Source organism: Rhinolophus sinicus, linkage group LG02, assembly GCF_036562045.2.
Source record: "Rhinolophus sinicus isolate RSC01 linkage group LG02, ASM3656204v1, whole genome shotgun sequence".
In the NCBI taxonomy this organism is placed as follows: Eukaryota; Metazoa; Chordata; class Mammalia; order Chiroptera; family Rhinolophidae; genus Rhinolophus; species Rhinolophus sinicus.
The window spans coordinates 32,159,644-32,178,252 of NC_133752.1; the positions used below are offsets into that span (position 1 = coordinate 32,159,644).

Below are 18,609 nucleotides of genomic sequence, written 5' to 3' on the forward strand. Positions count from 1 at the left end.
AAGATTACCTAAAGCCTTTTAAAAATACTAAAATAGTACATGCTTACTGTAACAACCACAATAAAAATAATAATAAAAACAACAACAACACAGAAGTAAACTTCAGTGATGCCCTTTCCGATTTTCTCCTGCATTTATTAGCATATACATAAACACAGGTAAGTTCTTTTTTTGGACAAACAAAAATTATCACTCCTCTAGCAGAAACAGCTGAACCTCAGAATAGAAGACTAGACATTGAGATGTATTTCTGATGAACCCTAGTAGAATTTTCTGTTTGTTTTTCCCATGGACTGTGGAGACATTTAATAGTTAATTTTGCTACCTCCTTCCACCCAGTGTGGAAATTCACCTGGTTACTGCAAACTCTGACACACTATGTAACGGGCTGCTCCTGCACTGAGGAAGCGGTCCCACATTGAGAGGGACCGTCGTCCAGGAATCTCAGGATGAGCAGCAGCATAGCTACACCTTCACCTATCATCGCTATTATCAGTCGTTACATTTCTGCCAAGGCAAGGCACAACGAAACAAAAAGGCTTCTCATTTCAGTTGGCACTTTCCTTATTGTTAATGGCTAAGCATATTTTTATATATTTATTGATAACTTGTGATTCTTCTATGAATTGCCAATTCTTGTTGTCCACTCTTTTATTATTGGGTTTTTTTTATGAATTTGTAAAAGCTCTTTATAATATCGACTTTGGGATGGACACAGAGATATGCCGCCCATGTTCCCCTGCAAGGAGGGGTTTGTTGCCTCTGCTACACAGAGTGCTGTTAGTAGGGAGCCTTCACCTGCCAGTCTCTTCAGGGATGGCATCAACTGCAGTCACCTTGCCCAAGGTCACATCCTTACCCTAGTGGCTTACATTCAATGACTGATGTGACAGAGGAAGGCTATAAAGGTCCAGCCATTCTAGCCCAATAGGAGACATTTCTGAGGTAAAATGTTACCTCTAGAATTCCATGTGATCAGCTAAAGCTGTTGTTTGAGTCTGCCTTGCAGCTGGACTTTTCCCTCAGCCAAATCCTGAATCCTTCCTTTATTTTCTACATGGGTTGATCCTAAGAAAAGTTTCTAATAAATATCCTGTCTCAGGTTCTTTATCCTAGAGAATCCATCCTATGGAAAATATATATTTCATATATTGTGGCAAGTAATGTCTCAGATAACATTTCTCAGGCATATATTACCTCAGGACCTTTGCATATTCTCTTTTTACACCACTTTCCCCTTGGCTGTCTCCTACTTCTCCTTTAGGTATCAGCTAAAATGTCATATCCTTACTGAGTCTTTCTCTGATCTTTAATCTAAATCAAGTATCCCTTTATTTTCTGTCATAGCTTCATAAATTTTCCTCACAGCACTTATCTCAGTTTGCAATCCTATCAATCGATTTATGTGATTATTTATTTAATACCTGAATCCTGCACCAGACTATAAACATCATGAGCACAGACAAGTTTCCTAATTTTTTATCATTCTATATCCAGTTACTATCATAGTTCCTAATACATAGTACATCTTTAGTAAATACTAGTTGAATGAAAGGATGAATAAAGGAGGGAGAGAAAGGACAAGTTTTCTTTATAAAAACATGATTTCCAAATAAAGAAAACTCCTCAGCTACTAACTTTGTAACACAAGGGTCACGAACGGAAATTATGAGATCATTCTGCATTCTTTTTTGGCACCCTGAAACTCTTGTGGCGTGGGCAAGAGGACTGACAGAAGTTAATCCTGTCCATATTTCCTTGGAATGGATTACTTAAAATTTATTTCAAGGAATTGTCTTTGGAACCCAGTGTTCTTTTGAATCCAATTTGAAAACCATTATTCCATGTAATTAGCACAGTATAAAAGAGAAAAAAAAATTCTATGGTAAAACCACTTAAACACAAAATTAATTCCCACTGCTCAAGGCCTAAAAGGGAAAATCTAGAAAGTGGGCAGAGAAAATGGGTTGTCTCATTAGATTTTGTTCAGGACCTATTATTATCAATTTACTAGCTCACCCTTGAATTGGATTAAAGTATTACTATGATTACTATATTTATATTATTACAAGGGATTTATAATGTGTCATTTGGAACTGAAATTTCTCGTGATTATTTTAGCTTCGGAGCAGTAATAATACTTAATCAAGCAAAACTTTGTATTTTTTCATGCAGTTTAACAATGTGTAGTTAAATCAAGTGATTCTTATCTGATGGATACATTTTATTATGTCCACCTTAGTGACTGAAAAACTGAAAGCTTAATACCAAATGTATTCTGTACATCCCTGGGACTTGGTTAAATACAACTCGATTATCTTCTTTCCTATTCTTAAGAGGTATATGGGCTTCAGGACACGGGCTTATTTTCACATATATGCAATCATTCAGAGAAAGAATTTCTACATACTAACAACCTTTTTTTTCATTGTCCAGAAAGGGAACTAAATACAGTTTTTCCTCTTTAAATCAATTATGTCTCTATCTGCCGAGTGAGTTTGTTCTTGGACCATTTGTTTCATCAAAAACTTGTATTTTAAAACAGGGAAGAAAAACTTTTAAAGAAATAAGTAAAGGACAGATAGATCTCTTATCTCTTTAAGTTTGTCTGCTCTTGAATCATGACAAACTTAAAGAGGAATCCAAGGGCGAAGGAGAAAGCATATGTATCACTTCTATTTACTAGGTGCTTGTCACCAGGAGTTCTGGGGTAGAAGTTAGTGGGTCAGAGAAATTGGGTTTTAAAAAAACGTTACATCTTTCTTTTCTTTCTTTTTTTTAAAATTTATTGGGGTGACAATTGTCAGTAAAGTTACATAGATTTCAGGTGTACAATTCTGTATTACATCATCTATAAATCCCATTGTGTGTTCACCACCCAGAGTCAGTTCTTCCATCACCATATATTTGATCCCCCTTACCCTCACCTCCTACCCCCCACCCCCCTTACCCTCTGGTAACCACTAATCTATTGTCTGAGTCTATGAGCTGAGTGAAATAAGTCAGACAGAAAAATCAGAGAACCATATGATTTCACTGATATGTGGTATATAAACCAAAAACAACAAAAGAACAAGACAAACAAATGAGAAAGAGAAACTCATAGACACATCTTTATTTTCATTTGCTTCAAAATTTAGCATTTATGAATGTAGACAACAAAGCTTACAGTCGTGTTAATAGTATCTATGTTTTTTTGTCTCCAGTACAGATGGCATATATTTGTTATATGATTTTTCCAATGTTGCAGATGCCTCTAAATATCATTTACACCCATCACTACTTCGAAATTATGGTAGTGGTTAGATTTGCTGCTAGATCTAGTCACTAAATGCCTCAGTGAAGAAGCAAGCATGTTATTAGATAACAATGTTTTTTGGAAAGTATTTTTGCAAATATATTTTAATATATTTGGTTTACTTTTTAGCTATATATTTTATTTACGCATTTACAAACACTTTGAGGAGAATGTCATAGGTCTCATAAAACTCCTAAGGGAATTAATGGAACAAAATGGCCAGGAACACCCAAAGCAGTTATTTCCAACCTTATTAGACCTAACTTTCCCCTTTCTAAAAAACTGAGGTGAAATTCACATAACATACAATTAACCATTTTTGAATGTACAATTCAGCAGCATCTAGTGCAATCTCAGCATTGTGTACCCACCACCCGTCTAGTTTCAAAACATTTTTATTATCCCAGAAGAACGTCCCATGCTCTCTAATTAATCATTCTCTATTCCTCCCCCCCTCCCATGACAACCACTAATTCTTTTTCTGTCTCTATGTATTTGCCTATTCTGGGTTTATCATATAAAAGAAATCATACAACATGTGACCTTTTGTGTCTGGCATATTTTACTTTAAAAGCATCTTTAATGCTTTTGATGTCCATCCAAATTGTAGAATGTATCAGAATTTCATTTCTTTTTATGGCTGACTAATATTCCATTGCATTTATATACCACAGTTTGTTTACCCAACTCAACAACAAAAAGACCAACAACTTAATTAAACAATGGGCAATGAACGTGAATAGACATTTTTCCAAAGAAGATATACAGATGGCCAAAAAACACAGGAAAAGACGTTCCACTTCATTGGTCATTAAGGAAATATAAATAAAACCATAATGAGATACCACTACATACCCAGTAGGATGGCTGTAATAATTTTTTTTAAAAAAATAACAAGTATTAACAAGGATATAGAGAGAAATAGGAACTCTTGTACATTGCTGGTAGGAATGCAAAATGGCGCTGTTGTTGTGGAACACAGTTTGACGGTTCCTCAAAGAATTAAACATAGAATTGGCATATGACCCAGGAGAAATGAAAACATATCTACACAGAAACTTACATATGAATATTTATAGCAGTATTATTTATAATAGCCAAAAAATGGAAACCATTCAAATGTCTATCAGTGGATGGTTGGATGGATAAACCAAACTTCCCTTTTAATAAGAAATCTTTTGTAACAACATCTTTACCCTTCTGAAATGAAATTGGTAGCTAATAAAAACTATTAGACTGATAATTTAAAAAAAAAAATCAATGTAATGTCTAACTATCATATAAAGAAGATAATAAAAGAAAAGTGATTTATAATAAACTTTTATGCATTTCAATATGAAAATGTTCAGGCACCAGAACTCAAGACATATGAAGTAGTAATATTTAGAACCACAATGAATTAAGAGCTATAAATGCAGACTGATACTATTGGAGACTCAAATACCATGAGCATATTAAAACAATGCAAAAAATATGTTGTATTATCCACAAAATGGCGCTAGTTTTTAGGCTGAGATCATTTTTAAAAAACAGATTCTTCACCTACACAAATGTCGGATGTGGCATTTGAGAGCAATGAAGTACACTGGACAAAACTTTCTCATGTAGGGCTGTCTTAGGAGTTTTAGGGTGTACAGCATCCCTGAATCCTACCCCCTAAATGGCAGTAATGCTCGTTAATAATTATAACATCAGAAAACACCCTGACAATTTTTAAAAATGCCTCTTTGGAGGCAGTAGTGTCCTTTTGAGAATATGTGACCCAAAGTTCATTTCCTGAATCTTGAAATTTCCCTGAAGATTCATATTTTATCCTTAAAATTAAATGCATATCTGCATTCTATGACAGTGTTTAAATCTCTAACTCTCATGTATCATAACTGCATTAAAGTCAGTTTCGACATACTACAGGTTCCTGAAAACACAAGTCTACGTCCAAAAGCATCAACGAGTCATAGAGTTGTACCAGTAAACTTCAAAGGAAGTCATAGGAAAGAGTGACATTTCATCACATGCAACAAAACTTCTTTAAAATCCTCTTTTCACAAAGTCCCTCTCTCTCCCCAGATATCTATGCTTCAGCTTTTCCAGCCAGACTCGCTTCAGAGCTCTGCACAGCAGTCTCTAAATCTTTTACTCTAACACACTCCACCAAACAGAACAAACATGACACAATATAACCTGGTGACTAAGTTTTCTGGTTCCTCCCTCCAGAGGGACCCACATTCCTCAAGGAGTTATCTTGGTATCTGCTCCCTGTCGCTTTATGGCAGAACAAGGCATTTGGCACCTGGGATTTCATTTCTAAGGTTTCTGAGCTTTAGGAACAGAATTACAGGAACACATAAGGCCCTGGAATGTGCTGTCTGCAGCCCTGCCCCTGCCTCCTTCTAAGCCTTGCCTTGCTCTGATAGCGAAGGCGGTGCAGTCTTGACACCCCACAGTGCCTTCCTCCAAATAGCTGCTTAAAAACTGCTTTAAAACAAGAGGGTAAGGGGAGAGGGGGATGATAGGTAAAAGGGATCAAACACATGGTGATAGAAAGAGAACTAACTGACTCTGGGTGGTGAACACACAATGTGATATATAGATGATGTGTTACAGAATTGTACACCTGAAACCTATGTAACTTGACTAACCATTGTCGCCCCAATAAACTTTTTAAAAAAAGTTGATTTGTATACTAGAGCATCTAAAGTATCAATATTATATATATATATATATATATATATATATATGTATATATATATACAAAAAAAAACACCCAAATCGATTTGTTCTCAGGGACTCTTCTGATAATGGAAAGTGAGCAAAAAAACTTTGAAATAATGTCACTTCAGAAAAGAAAACAAAATTCACAATTTGCTGATAGACATCCTAAAGGCTGAGCCACCAAGACTGAGCTTGCAGAGACCCACCATTTGCTGTGTGTTATGTGGGTAGAGATTTCAGATCCATTGGAAATCTCTTTTTTACTTGGACCAAATATAGAACATACTTTCTTCCTTCAAAATACTCTGAGCACCTAAAGATACTAATGTGACTCTTACAGGCGTTATGAGTTAGGAAGTTGAAATAAAACATAATTTTCATTAGGTGATAAAGGAAAATGCAGTTAATACGAGAGAAAATCAATGAAATATTTTCTAAAATTAAATTACCTTACTAAATATTGTTTCAAAATTTTTGACATGTTAAGTCTCTTGGAATCATTTTTATTTTATCGACTTTATTTTTTAGAGCAGTTCTAGGTTCACAGCAAAACTGAGCAGAAGGTACACAGCCTTCACATAGACCCTCTACCCTACACAGACACTGTCTCTCCCACTGTCAATATTCCTCATCAGAGTGGTACATTTGTTACAGTTGAACCTACATTGATACATCATTATCACCTAAATTCCTTACTTTACATTACGGTTCACCCTTGGTGTTGTACACAGTCCAATACATGCCAAATGTATAATGGCATGTATTCATCATATGGTATCATACAGAGTAGTTTCACTGCCCTAAACATCTTCTGTTCTGCCTGTTCATCCCTCCCCCCCACCCTCAAACCATGGCCATCACTGAACTTTTTACTCTCTCCTGTTTTGTCTTTTCCAGAATTCATATAGTTAGGATTACGAAGTACATTGCCTTTTCAGATTGGCCTCTCTCATTTGGTCTTTCTATAGAATTGCTACTTTTCTTGCTTTTACTTTTACAGGTGAATAACTGAAACATTTCATTTGCTTTAAAAGTTTTAATTTCTAATTGAAAAAATCTTATATAATGCTCTCTTCAGGATTCTCTCACTCCAATTTATTGAGCCTTGACCTTTAAATAATTAACCTTGTTTTGACAACAAGGAGGTAACTGTTGACTCTGAGAAGGTGGAGAAAGCGTTTGCTCTGAGATGAGAATATAAAGAAGTAGAGACAGTGCCTATAGACAATTGTTTCCACAAGTTTTTCTGGCAAGTCGATAACCAGAATTTCATATGCTAATGAGAAAGATTTGGTAGAGAGAGAGTTCCAGGAGCAATTTAATTCAACAACAAAGGTGCCGTGATTATATGAAAGGTATGATGCCACATCCTGCAAATATACTAAACCTTGAGTATTAAATGCTTGGGATGTTAACAACCCAGTGGGCTAGTTAAGGTGACATAGGGAATACGACAGGTTCACAAACATATAGGTGCAGCACTAAGTGCCATTGTAAGGACATGGAAGCATAAATCGCCTTTATTTGGGTTAAACAGGAAAGGGCTTCGTGGAGATGGACCTTATTGTTTTTTGCTCCGTAAGTCAGTGTCAAGGTCACGTCCTCAGAAGGAGGCCTGATCATTATGTCTCATAACGCTTTTGTGTGTGTGTGTGTGTGTGTGTGTGTGTGTGTGCATGCTTGTCGCCTACATTTGGGGGGTCTGGAGAAGCGCCAGGCACAGAATAATTACTCAATACACTATCACTATAATAAAAAATATTATGATGGTAAATATTGACTGGTTGGGTAAAGAAACAAATGCATGTATGCAATAAGTGGCAGTGAGCTCCTCAGGAGGCGGAGGGTAGGCCTTGTCTTGCTCATCTTTGAACCTTGGTCTCGCTGCGGGTACAGTGCGCATTAGTGGCAATTAGCTGGGCGCTCTGATTTCTCTGATCTGAGTCTCCAGGGCCAGCCGGACCTGGGCCCTGGGCGGGGATCTACATCCAAGTCCTGAGCTGGGAGTGACAACTCCGGGCGATAGGGGGCGCGGGCGCGCGGCCGGGCCGAGTCCGGGCACCACGCCGCGCGGAGCCGTACAGTGGTGGACGCCATGCTCGCGCTGCTGCCGCTGCTGCGTACGAGCTGGGGCAGGCGCGCGGGCTCCCTGGTCGCCGTCCGCCTGCCGGGTGGAGTGAGCGCAGGGGACGGGCTGTGGCGTGCCATGAGCCTGTACCGCACGGAGGGGCGCGGCCAGCCCCACTCGCCGGGGTACCGCCTCTTCTTCAGTAAGTAGCTCGCGGGGCCCCACCGCGCGGCGCGGCGGAGGAGGTTCGGATGGGACCTGTGCTGCCCGCGCGGCCTCCCTCCCTTTCCGCTTCGGGCCCGTCCCTGTGGCCGCGCGGTCCAGGCCACCTTCCCGCGCGAGCCGAGCCCTGAGAGATGCCTGCGAGGGGAGCATCGGCCTCGGTCCCCAGAGGCGGAGCCCAGACGCAGGGCGGTAGGTGGCGGCATTGTCGCCCTGGGCGCGGCCAGCCGCCCTCCCAGGGCCCCGGGGTCACTCCGCTGCGGCCCCGCGCGCATTAGCCGAACCCCGGCGGCTGTTCTGGGTTCCGGTAACTGATTTATGAAAGCGAAGGCGCAGAGCCCGCCCTCCAGCCCGCCCTCTCGGTGCGCGTAACCAAGCTCCTCCTCGTGAGGGCTGCCTGCAGGCAAAGAAGCAGGCAGAACTTTGGAGATGGCTAGTCCAGCGGTGCTTCTCTGTCAAGAGGGCTGTGATGTAGGATCTCCCAGGATCATGTATTTACACTCATAAGTTTACTCCTTGAATGTGAACCACGATCAAGCGCCTCCCTGGCTCCAGGGTAGTCCCTCCCCCTACCCCTCAATCTCCCCAAATTGAACAAACCTAGAGGGCGAAGGACTTTTAGGACACTAAGAGTTGGCCCACTAAAGCCGGAAAAGACCCAGGTCTCAGTTATTCTCTACACCCAGATATTTCACTGTCGAGTTAGCTATAACCTGAAAATAGCGAGGTTGGTTGAGTTGCCTTCATGCTTCAATGACTTCAGAACCCCAACGGGGGTAGTTCCTTTTTTTTCTATAAAGTCTGCCTTGCGTTATCGCCCACCTGTTAGGAGCACCAATTCTGGAGGCTTTCAGATCTAAACTTGAATTCTGGATTCTTCAAGTCTTAGCTGTGGCCTCCGACAAGTTTCTTAACTTCCTAGCCTTGGTTTTTCTCATCTGTAAAATAGGGCTGTAAGAATAGCGTGACACAGTGGATGTAAAGTGATTAGGCACAGGACCTAGAATATAAATTACTACTGTTAGTAATACATGTAGTCATTATTGATAGCTGTACTTTATAAAATGTTTACATGTATCTGACCTGCGCTTAAGGTCGAGGAGTATTTTGTGGGAGAGAAAACTGAGCTTGCTTCAAATTTTGTGATTATAATGGGTACTAAAATGACCATTTTCTTCAAAATTGGTTGCTTTTTTTACTCCATGCTACTACCTGTTTTTCATACTTGTTGGTCAAGACTGATCAGGTAGACTGGAACCCTTGACAAGGAGTCCAATATTTCTGAATGGGTTGTGTTCCAAAAGGTTACAATATGATGATTATTGGTACCAGTTCTCCATAGAAACAGTGTTGTGAAATGGCAATTAGGTTTTTAAGCAGATAAAAGCATGTCCAATGCAAGATACGGTGAAAGTACTCTACATTTGCAATAAGAACAGTAATTAATATTAGACAAAAAAATAGTAAGTATTTATGAAGTCTGCTTGGCACTGTTAGACATGGGAGGCATTGAGGGGATTTAATTATGGGCCCTGCTATCATGAGATTCATAATATCAACAAAATTAATTAAGAAAAATATAAAACCACTGAAAAATACTTTGTTTGAATGTTGATTGAGGAAAAAAGCACTCTTGAGGAGCCTGGAGCATATGGTGTAGCTGAAAAGTACTGGCTTTAGAAGGGAGAGTTCTAGGCCTTAATCCTGGCTCTGCCATGAACTCACTGTGCTTTTGGGCAGGTGATTGCCTCATGTCTTTCTCACCAGGCCTTTTTCTTCAGCTGTAAAATGAAGCAGTTAGCCTAGCGTTGATCTTCAAGGTCCTTCTCAGCGCTGATATTCTTTGAAGGCTTTGGATGAATAATAGATACTCTAACAATCTCTATTGAGGTAGGGTCCCTGAGGCTGTAGTGTATTATATTGATTGGCCTCACGGTGGCTTGTTTCTTTAGCTACAAGTGTATTTCAGGTTCATGATTTTTCTGTAAGTAGAATGCCACAAATAAAATATTTTTTCCCCACTCAGTTGGGATAAACAGCAGACAAGAAGAAAAAACGATTTTACTGAGGTAAATGGGCAAGAATTGGAAGAAAGGAGAGTGTGGTTTTGAAGAGGGGCGAGGGGATGAGATAGTAATTGGCAGGTATGTTGGGTTAAACAATTCCTGAAATAAACGCCAGATGGCGGCCTTGGCCCAGGACTGTTTACTACTTGCTGGAAGGGGTAGGATAAAGGAATAGGAAGCCAGCCCCGTTAGGGTGAGGGGGTAAGGGGAAAACAGTGAACAAATTGCTCATTATAAAGATGGTCTTATTTGGTATTTTTAACTCTGGCAGAGTCTGCCTGCAGTACTAGGGTGAAATTCTCTCTCACTTCGAAGAAAAACAGGAGTATAGCCCTACTTGGCTGAAAAGTGTTGTTCAGCATTTCCAAATATATACCCATATATATGTGAAATACTAGTTCAGTGGAAGATTGGTCATTTTTGAGCTTTATCTCTGTAAATGGTTTCTCTCTATTGCCATTTAGAAGAATCAGAATAAATGATTGATGTAGAAGTTTTTGTGGGTTTTTTTTCCCCCCTCTTTTAATCGGTGTTGAACTTTGTAGCAACAGTATTGAAGTGGGAAGACAAGATGATACAGGAACAAGAGCATCCTGGTAGAATCATCAGGCCTCCTTGGTGCCAGCCCTGGCCCTGTCGGTAACTTCTCTGTGGCCTTGAGTGTCATTTAACCTCTCTGTACTTCGTTTTATTAAACCATGGAAAGAAGAGATTGGACTAGATGATCATTTTCCAAACTGTGCTGAGTTGAGCACAAGTATCCCATGGGATGTTACTAGGTTTTCTTTAAAAAAAAGGACTTCATGATTTAATGAATTAGCAGAACACTTTCCGTTTTATCGCCGCCTCGGAGAGTCACCATGTGCCTATTAAAATCCTGGGAAATTCTATGGTAACTTGTCCCAAAGTTACCTTAGAGTTACCTCTGGGGCTTTTGAGCCCCAGAACCCCTGTTTCTCACAATATTTTTTAACATCTTTGTGATTCTTAGAGTTTCATGGAATTTAGTTTGGGAAGTGCTGAATGAGATTTCTGAAACTTCCAGAAGCAAGTGTGTGGTGGGAACAGTTCTAGTCTAATAATCAGAACACAGGTTGTAGGCCTGGCTCCGCCATCTTGGGTGTCACTTGACATCCCTTAGCTGAATTTCTCCACCTGGAAAATAAGGATAGGACTAATAATTTTTCAGAATTGCTGCGGCAGTTAAATGAGACTGTGTGTAAAGATTATCAGTGTCTCACACATGGTAGGTATTTAATATATGTTATTTCTTTTTCCCTTTTGACTTTAAGACTCGAGACCAAAATTCTTATTGTTATATTCTGTGAAGGGTGAAAACAGTGGGATGGGGATAAAAGTGAATATTTTGAATTTATTAATTCCTAGGTCTCAGAGTTTTAATGGATACTGCCCTGCGGGCTTAAATTACTTGTGAAATCATAATGCAGTTAGACTTATTTACATGGGACCAAAGACTGCATGTCAATATTCCTTTGATAACCTGAACATTTTTGCTTATTTTGTTTTGTTACTTACTTGAAAATTCACTGTTTTAGATTTTTAAACTTCTTAAAGGATGGGGAGACACTGCTTTTCATAATTTAGATTTTTGTTTCTATGGGTAGGTGACTGGTTCACTTAGAGAAACAGTGCTATGGATAATTGCTTTTATTTAGCATGAGGATGAATTATGCAGTTCTTTAAGAATGAATTTGTTTTATCCTTTATAGTAAGCATATACTTGAAACTACTGTCTCCTTGTTTAAGTAATAGGTGGAAACTGTCATTGAATGTACCATACATTTGGACCTGATAAATTTGCCTGTGAATAATCCACAAAATATTTGTTTGATTCTTGTAACCTTTTTTATAAGTTGGCCCATATCATAGAAGTTGAATTGACACAATATAACATAATGGTTATTGTGTGAATGTAGAAAATTATATTTATTTGTTTTTTTGCCTTGCCAGTTTCCAGTAGGAATCACTGTAAATGGTTTCAGTAATAGTATGTAGTAGTGTGTTAGTACTTGGCATACATGAGGCTATTTGGTGTATATACATAAAATCCCATAAGATTTCTTATTCTATTCAATTTTCTCACTTGCTAATATGAGAGAAGAACATACAGATAACTTAAAAATGATAGAATAATCTCATCTCATTCCAGTTGAAGGGAGAGTTTTGATACTGTTTGGCAATATCCAGTGTATGTTGATGGGCCTGCTAAATTCATTAGGTTATGCCTAGGCATGCAGCCTGCTTTTTACAAGAGTGGCCTAGACCAGGGGGCAGGGAGACTACAATTGTTTATCTTATCTCCCTCCTAATAAATATCCTATCAAAGTGATCGTAAGTGAATAAAAAAGATAACCCCAAAACAAAAAATAAGGAGCCATCAGAGGTGGAAATTTCATAATCTTTATAAAAGATGAAAACCAGATGGAGGTTTGGTTTTCAGTGAAGCAGCATGGAGGGCGTCACAGCTTAAGCATATGTGCTAAGATGCTGAAATGCTTTGCAAACCTTAGATTGTTGTGGACATGCTGATGTTGTAGGAGAGAGAAGGTGAGAGTGACGTGGAGCTGAACTCAGGGAGTAATTGAAGTTCTGTTATGGAATAGCACACACATGGTTACCATGCAGGCCTGGGGCTGGGGAAAAAGGCTAGTTCCTTCTGTAGAAGCTGAAGAAAGCGTTTGGGGGGAGTCAGACAACCTGATGACGTTGCTCCCCCAGCAGACCTCTGCGTTCTGGCTCTTAGAAATTCCCTAGTGTCACAGCCAGCCTCCTACCTGCATGTCCACAGGAAGCTGGCTCCGCAGCAAGCCTCTCCTCGAACACATGGGTTTTTCCAATAAGTGCTTCTCGTCTCTGACTCCTAAAGAGAAACCAATTAGTCAAGGATCACCTTCCGTCAGGCTTTCATCACTGCAGCTCTACCAGACCGCTTTTGTCAAGGCCACAAGCGGACCTCCAGGCGACAAATTTCACGTGTCCTCAATAGTACTTTTCACAGTTGATCACTTTCTCTCCTTTAAAACCCCTTTCTTTTTCTTTTTATCTCTGGGGCAACACTGTCTCTTAGTTATCCTATTTTGATAGCTTCCCCTTCAGCAGTCTCCCCTGCCGGATTCCTCTGTATTTATGAACTCTAACCACACTCCAGGGCTCAGTCCTTGGCACACTTTTCTGTCTATTCTCTCTCAAGCAGTGGTTGGCAAACTTGTCCAATAAAGGGTCAGAGAGGCAATATGTTAGGCCTTGCAGGCAGGCCCTACAGTCTCTCTCTCTGCTGCTCGGCTCTGTTATTGTGCAGAGCAACCAGAGATACCATGCATGGCTATGGCTGTGTTCCTACTAACTGTATTTACAAAAATAAAACAGGCTGTGGGCTGGATTTGGCCCGGAAGCTAGAGTTTGCTGACTTGCTACTGCTCTAGGTGATCCCATCAAGTCCCATAGCTTTAGATAGCATGTATGCTTCCCAGGTTTATAATATTAAGCCCCAGTCTCTTCTTGATCTCCAAATTTATACATCCGACTTTCCACTCTGAATTCCTACTTAAATGCGTACAAAACATCTCGAAGTTAACGTGTGCAAACCAGAAACCCTGACCCCCCCACCTCTGCCCAACTGTTTCTACATCTATAACCAATAATCTAGGAATCTTCTTGTTGCTTGTCTTAACTCTTACCCTATGTCTGGTTCATTAATCTCTTCCCTCTGCTCTGTTCTTAAATGTGCCCGGAAGACAATTCTCTCTGCTTCAACCCCTGCCACTTGCTCCGTGTCACCGTCATCTTTCACATGACCGGTGGCCTCCTGATCCTTTACCCTGCTTCCACCCCTGTCCCCCTGTAGTCTGCTTTCCACACATTAGTCACCTTGGTCCTTTAAAAATCTAAGTCAGATCATGCCCAGAGTCTGCTCAAAACCCCAGTGGCTTTCCATTTCAGTCAGAATAAATTTTACGTATTTCCCAGAGGCCCTGTGTGACCTAATATGGAGCTTCCTCTGAATTCATCCCTCACCGCTCTTCCCTTTGATTCTTGTGCTCCAGTCACCCTGACCTCCTCGCTGCGTCTCACACGCGCTGTGTGTGTTCTCGCCTCAGCAGCTCTGTGCTTCCTGTGCCTGCACCGTTCCTCCCTAGGTGTCCACTTGACCCACTTCCTCACTTCATGCAGCTCTGTGCTGAATGGTTCCCAGCAGAGAGACAGATTCCCTGGCCTTTCTACATTTAAAATAGTATCCCCTGCGATTATTCCCTCTTTGCTTGCCCTGATTAGTTTTCCTTTATGGTGCTTATTGTACCTGATACAGTAAAAACATACTCATATTCATTGCTTCTCTAACCCTTCCCCCTCCCCCAGGACATAAGTTCCCTAAGAACAGGAAATTTGTGTACCTAGTACCTAAAATAATGCTTGGTATGGTATTTGTTTTCAGTGAATATTTACTGCATGGGTGAATTTATGGAGACCTTATGAATTAAATGGGAAAAAAAGAAAATAGAAAGAAGAGAACTTGAATTTTAAAAAGTCAAATGGATGTTCTCTGAGATTTTAGAAGCTATTGCATCCATTAAAATGAAAAAAAAAAAGGGCAATCAAAGAACAAGACTCTTGAAAATTAAAGTACAATTGTTAAGACAAAGAACTCAGTAGAAGGTGTAGTGGGTTGAATGGTGTTCTGTTGTTTCAAGCCACCAAGTTTCTGGTAATCTCTCTTGGTAGTCCTAGAAAATTAAAACAGAAAAGTTAGAATATAGGTAAAGAAATCTACCAGAAAGTTTGAATAAAATGTCAGGAAAAGAAAAAGAAAAAAAAAAAACATAAAAAGGAGACATGGAGATTCAATCTAGGAAGTCCACCATTTGACTAATGTGAGTTCCAGAAGGAAGGAACCAACACAATGGAGAAGGAATTATCAAAGGGATAATAGCAGAGACCTAAGAATTTAAGGACCCAAGTGTTCTGAGTCCCAGACAAAACTGCAATCTCAGAAGATCAAAACTAGTGAAGAAAATCCTAAAAGTCCTGGGGCAGGGGGACAGGGAGGAAGGGAGAACAGGTCACTTGAAAAGGAATGAGAACTAACCTGGTATCTGAGACTTACCGGCGACACTGATTGCTCAACGCTTGACTGCTTGAAGACTGGAGTAATGCCTTCAAAATTCTGAAAGAAAATAATTTCTTAGAATTCTTTGCCCACACAACCATTAATCTAGGGTGAAGATTGAAGGATGACATTTTGGACATTTAAGAACTTAGGAAATGTACCTCATATGCAACCTTACTTACAGAACATAAGTTAGGGATATGCTTCTGCAAAAACAAGTAAGTAAACCAAAAAAGATGATTGCATGGGGTCCCCAAAACAATAGATCTAAACTAAAGACCAAAGAAGCATATTCTTAGGATGCTAAGCAAGCATTCCGGCCAGATTGAAGCAGGAGGGTAGATTTCCAAAGGGAGCTATTTGGATAAAGAGAGGGTTCATAATTTTGATGGTGTCTGTGAGGCATTCGAATAATTTATAGATATGATTATGACTCACAATGGAAGAAAGATAATTAGAGTACAAGTCAAAATACAAGCTAAACAAGAAAGGAAATTTAATTTTAGCTTTCTACTTGGGTAAAAATCTGCACATAGGCAGTGCTTCTCAAACTTGCCTGAGTGTAAGAATTGAGTTTGCACACTAAAAATATAGATGTGCATATTTTTCTCCTTAAGATCTGATTAACTAGCATGAATGAAATGGGGGTCCAGAGATCTGTTTAACAAGCGCTCCAGCTTTTTATAATCTGTAGAAAAATTTGGGAAATATAGTTGCCCCTTGAATAAGACAGGGTTAGGGGTACAGACCCTCTGTGCAATCAAAAATCTGTGTATAACCTCTGACTCCCTGCGAACTTAACTACTGATAACCTACTGTTGACCGGAAGCCTTACCGGTAATGTAAACAATAGATTAACACATACTTTGTATGTTACATGTATTATATACTGTATTCTTACAATAAAGTAAACTAGAGAAAACAATCACAAGGAAGAAAAAATACATTTACAGTTTTTATTTAAAAAATCTGCGTATAAGTGGACCCATGCATTTCAAGCCCGTGTTGTTCAAGGGTCAACTGTGTACCAACAGGAGAAGCATAGAAAATTCGATGTGATTATAGAACATTTTATTAAGCCTTGAAATGAAAATATAAAAGTGCAGGAGACAAAAATTAGAAGAATGAGGAAAGAACAGTAAGAATCTGGTTAGTAGAGTCAAGAAATGCTGTATATGTTTGGTGGAACAAAGAACAAATCTATAAAGTGTAAAGATTAGCTAGTGGAGAATTTAATAGGAATAGATTGGGGTCAAATGAACTAAACTTACCTTATTGGAATCAGTAGATAATTTCTAAAAGTGATAAAACTAATCATAAATGTTTTTAGAGAAATGAAGATAATCACTAGACCTAAGTAAATTAAAGATGAAAATGGGTTGCTCTGATAGTAGAACTGTTGGACAAAAGTGGGGATTTTTATTTTTTTAACCATGCACATGCATTGTTTTGTTTAAACAACAACAAAATAGAGATTTTTAAAAGTAAATTGGCAACAACTTGGTTTCAACTCTAAAGAAATAACCAGTCAGAGCTTCAGATAATGAAATTCTAACCTAAGATTTATCACTAAGTTATTCTGAGCCTCTGAGAAAGGTCTATCTCTAATGTGTGCTTCACTTCTATTATCTTTAAAAAGTGGCATACGTTGCAACAACGCTTGCTGCATATACCACGTCTCTGTAAAATATGGATTACCCTTTCATTTTATAGAGGATCAGGATAGATAGTGCATATCTTTAAATATACTGTTGCAGAATCTTAATACTTTAAATGGAGCATAATAGCATACTAATTGCACTGACCCTAGAAAACATTTAATGGAAGGTTCTGATCCTTCCTTTGTGCCTTCGGTCAGTGATTAGCTCTCCAATTGTGCCCAGAGGACTCCTGTGTCTTAAGCTTACTGGCTGGTGTTGCTGCTGATGGAGTACGTGCCCTGTCTTAGCTGTGGGCATAGCTCACTTTTTAGCACTTTTATATCCCAGCATCTAGTACCTTGCCTTTTACATGCTAAATCGTGTATTTCTTAGTTGAAGAAAATAGAAAAAATAAGATTCTGAAAAATTGAGTGACTTTATCAAGCTCAGTAACTAGAAATCAAGCTCTTGGCCTCTGTATTCATTGCACCTGTGTGAATTGATTGGTATATTCCCCACCAAAAAGCATTGTTACTGTCTGAGATCTAAGGCCATATTTTTATATTTTCAGAAATCTTTTTTTCTTCATTGCATTATCATTTATAGTCTCATGATCCAAGTGGCTTTTAGTAGATATGGTTATCTGAGTCAGACCATTCGCTCATTTATACTCTCTTTACTTTCCAAAATAGCAATTAAAAATTGCCTTACTATTACCTTCCTATTTGAATATAATACTATTTAAATCCCAATTTGCAGAGCACTTCTCACAGACCTTTTGCTCTTAGTGATCACCACTCAGTTGTCCTGTGTTTTCCCCATCCTGGAGTAACACGCACTCAGTTTACATGTTACAAGTTTGTTGGGGACATGTCCCAAGTTAACAGGAGCATTGGAGCTTTAGGGAAATTTAACAACAGATCAATGTGCTAGAGGTATAATTTACTCTTAATTAAAAAGGCAGCACAGCTATTCTGTCATTTTTGTCCTATACTTTCTTAATTTTAATTATGAATGTAGTTGGTTTGGGCAGCGTCCCGAATTGTTAGAGTTGAGATGTTTGTTAATTTCCATCCCACATGTAACAACTGAAGTAATCTGCTAAAGCACTGGATTTTTCTTTTCTTCAAAGTTCTACCTTATCTTTGTGACTTGAGGCGAATAAAAGAATCACAGGTTGATGGTTGCTCTTTGGAACACGAACTTCCATTTATGTTAATATATATTTTTCTTAGCCTCCTGTTTTGCTCTATATTTATTTTTTAAATCACATACAGTAAAATTCACTCTTTTTGTGAACAATTCAGAGTTTTCATGGAAATACAGATTCATTTAAACACCGTCACAGTCAAGGTACAGAAAAGTTCATCATTCCAAAAAAATTTCCCTGTGGTCACTCTGAAAAGGCAGTTCCACCCTTTGACTTTAACCCCTGGCAACCACTGATTTGTTTTTTATCCGTATAGTTTTGCCTTTTC

At 39.0% G+C, this 18,609-nt stretch overlaps 1 protein-coding gene across 3 annotated transcripts in view; it reads left to right on the top strand.

The window, feature by feature from the left end:
• The first annotated feature begins 8,016 nt into the window (after positions 1-8,016).
• PPA2 (inorganic pyrophosphatase 2) overlaps positions 8,017-18,609 on the top strand; it is an 84,745-nt gene continuing 74,152 nt past the window's right edge. For 2 of the 3 annotated variants that reach the window (XR_012493160.1, XM_019738933.2), the window contains exon 1: positions 8,017-8,280. Coding sequence is in view for 2 of the 3 variants with exons in the window: in XM_019738933.2 (XP_019594492.2) it covers positions 8,106-8,280 (175 nt within the window). In the remaining variant the exon portion in view is untranslated. The remainder of the gene's footprint in view (positions 8,281-18,609) is intronic. The other variant, XM_019738932.2, reaches the window with a different exon arrangement.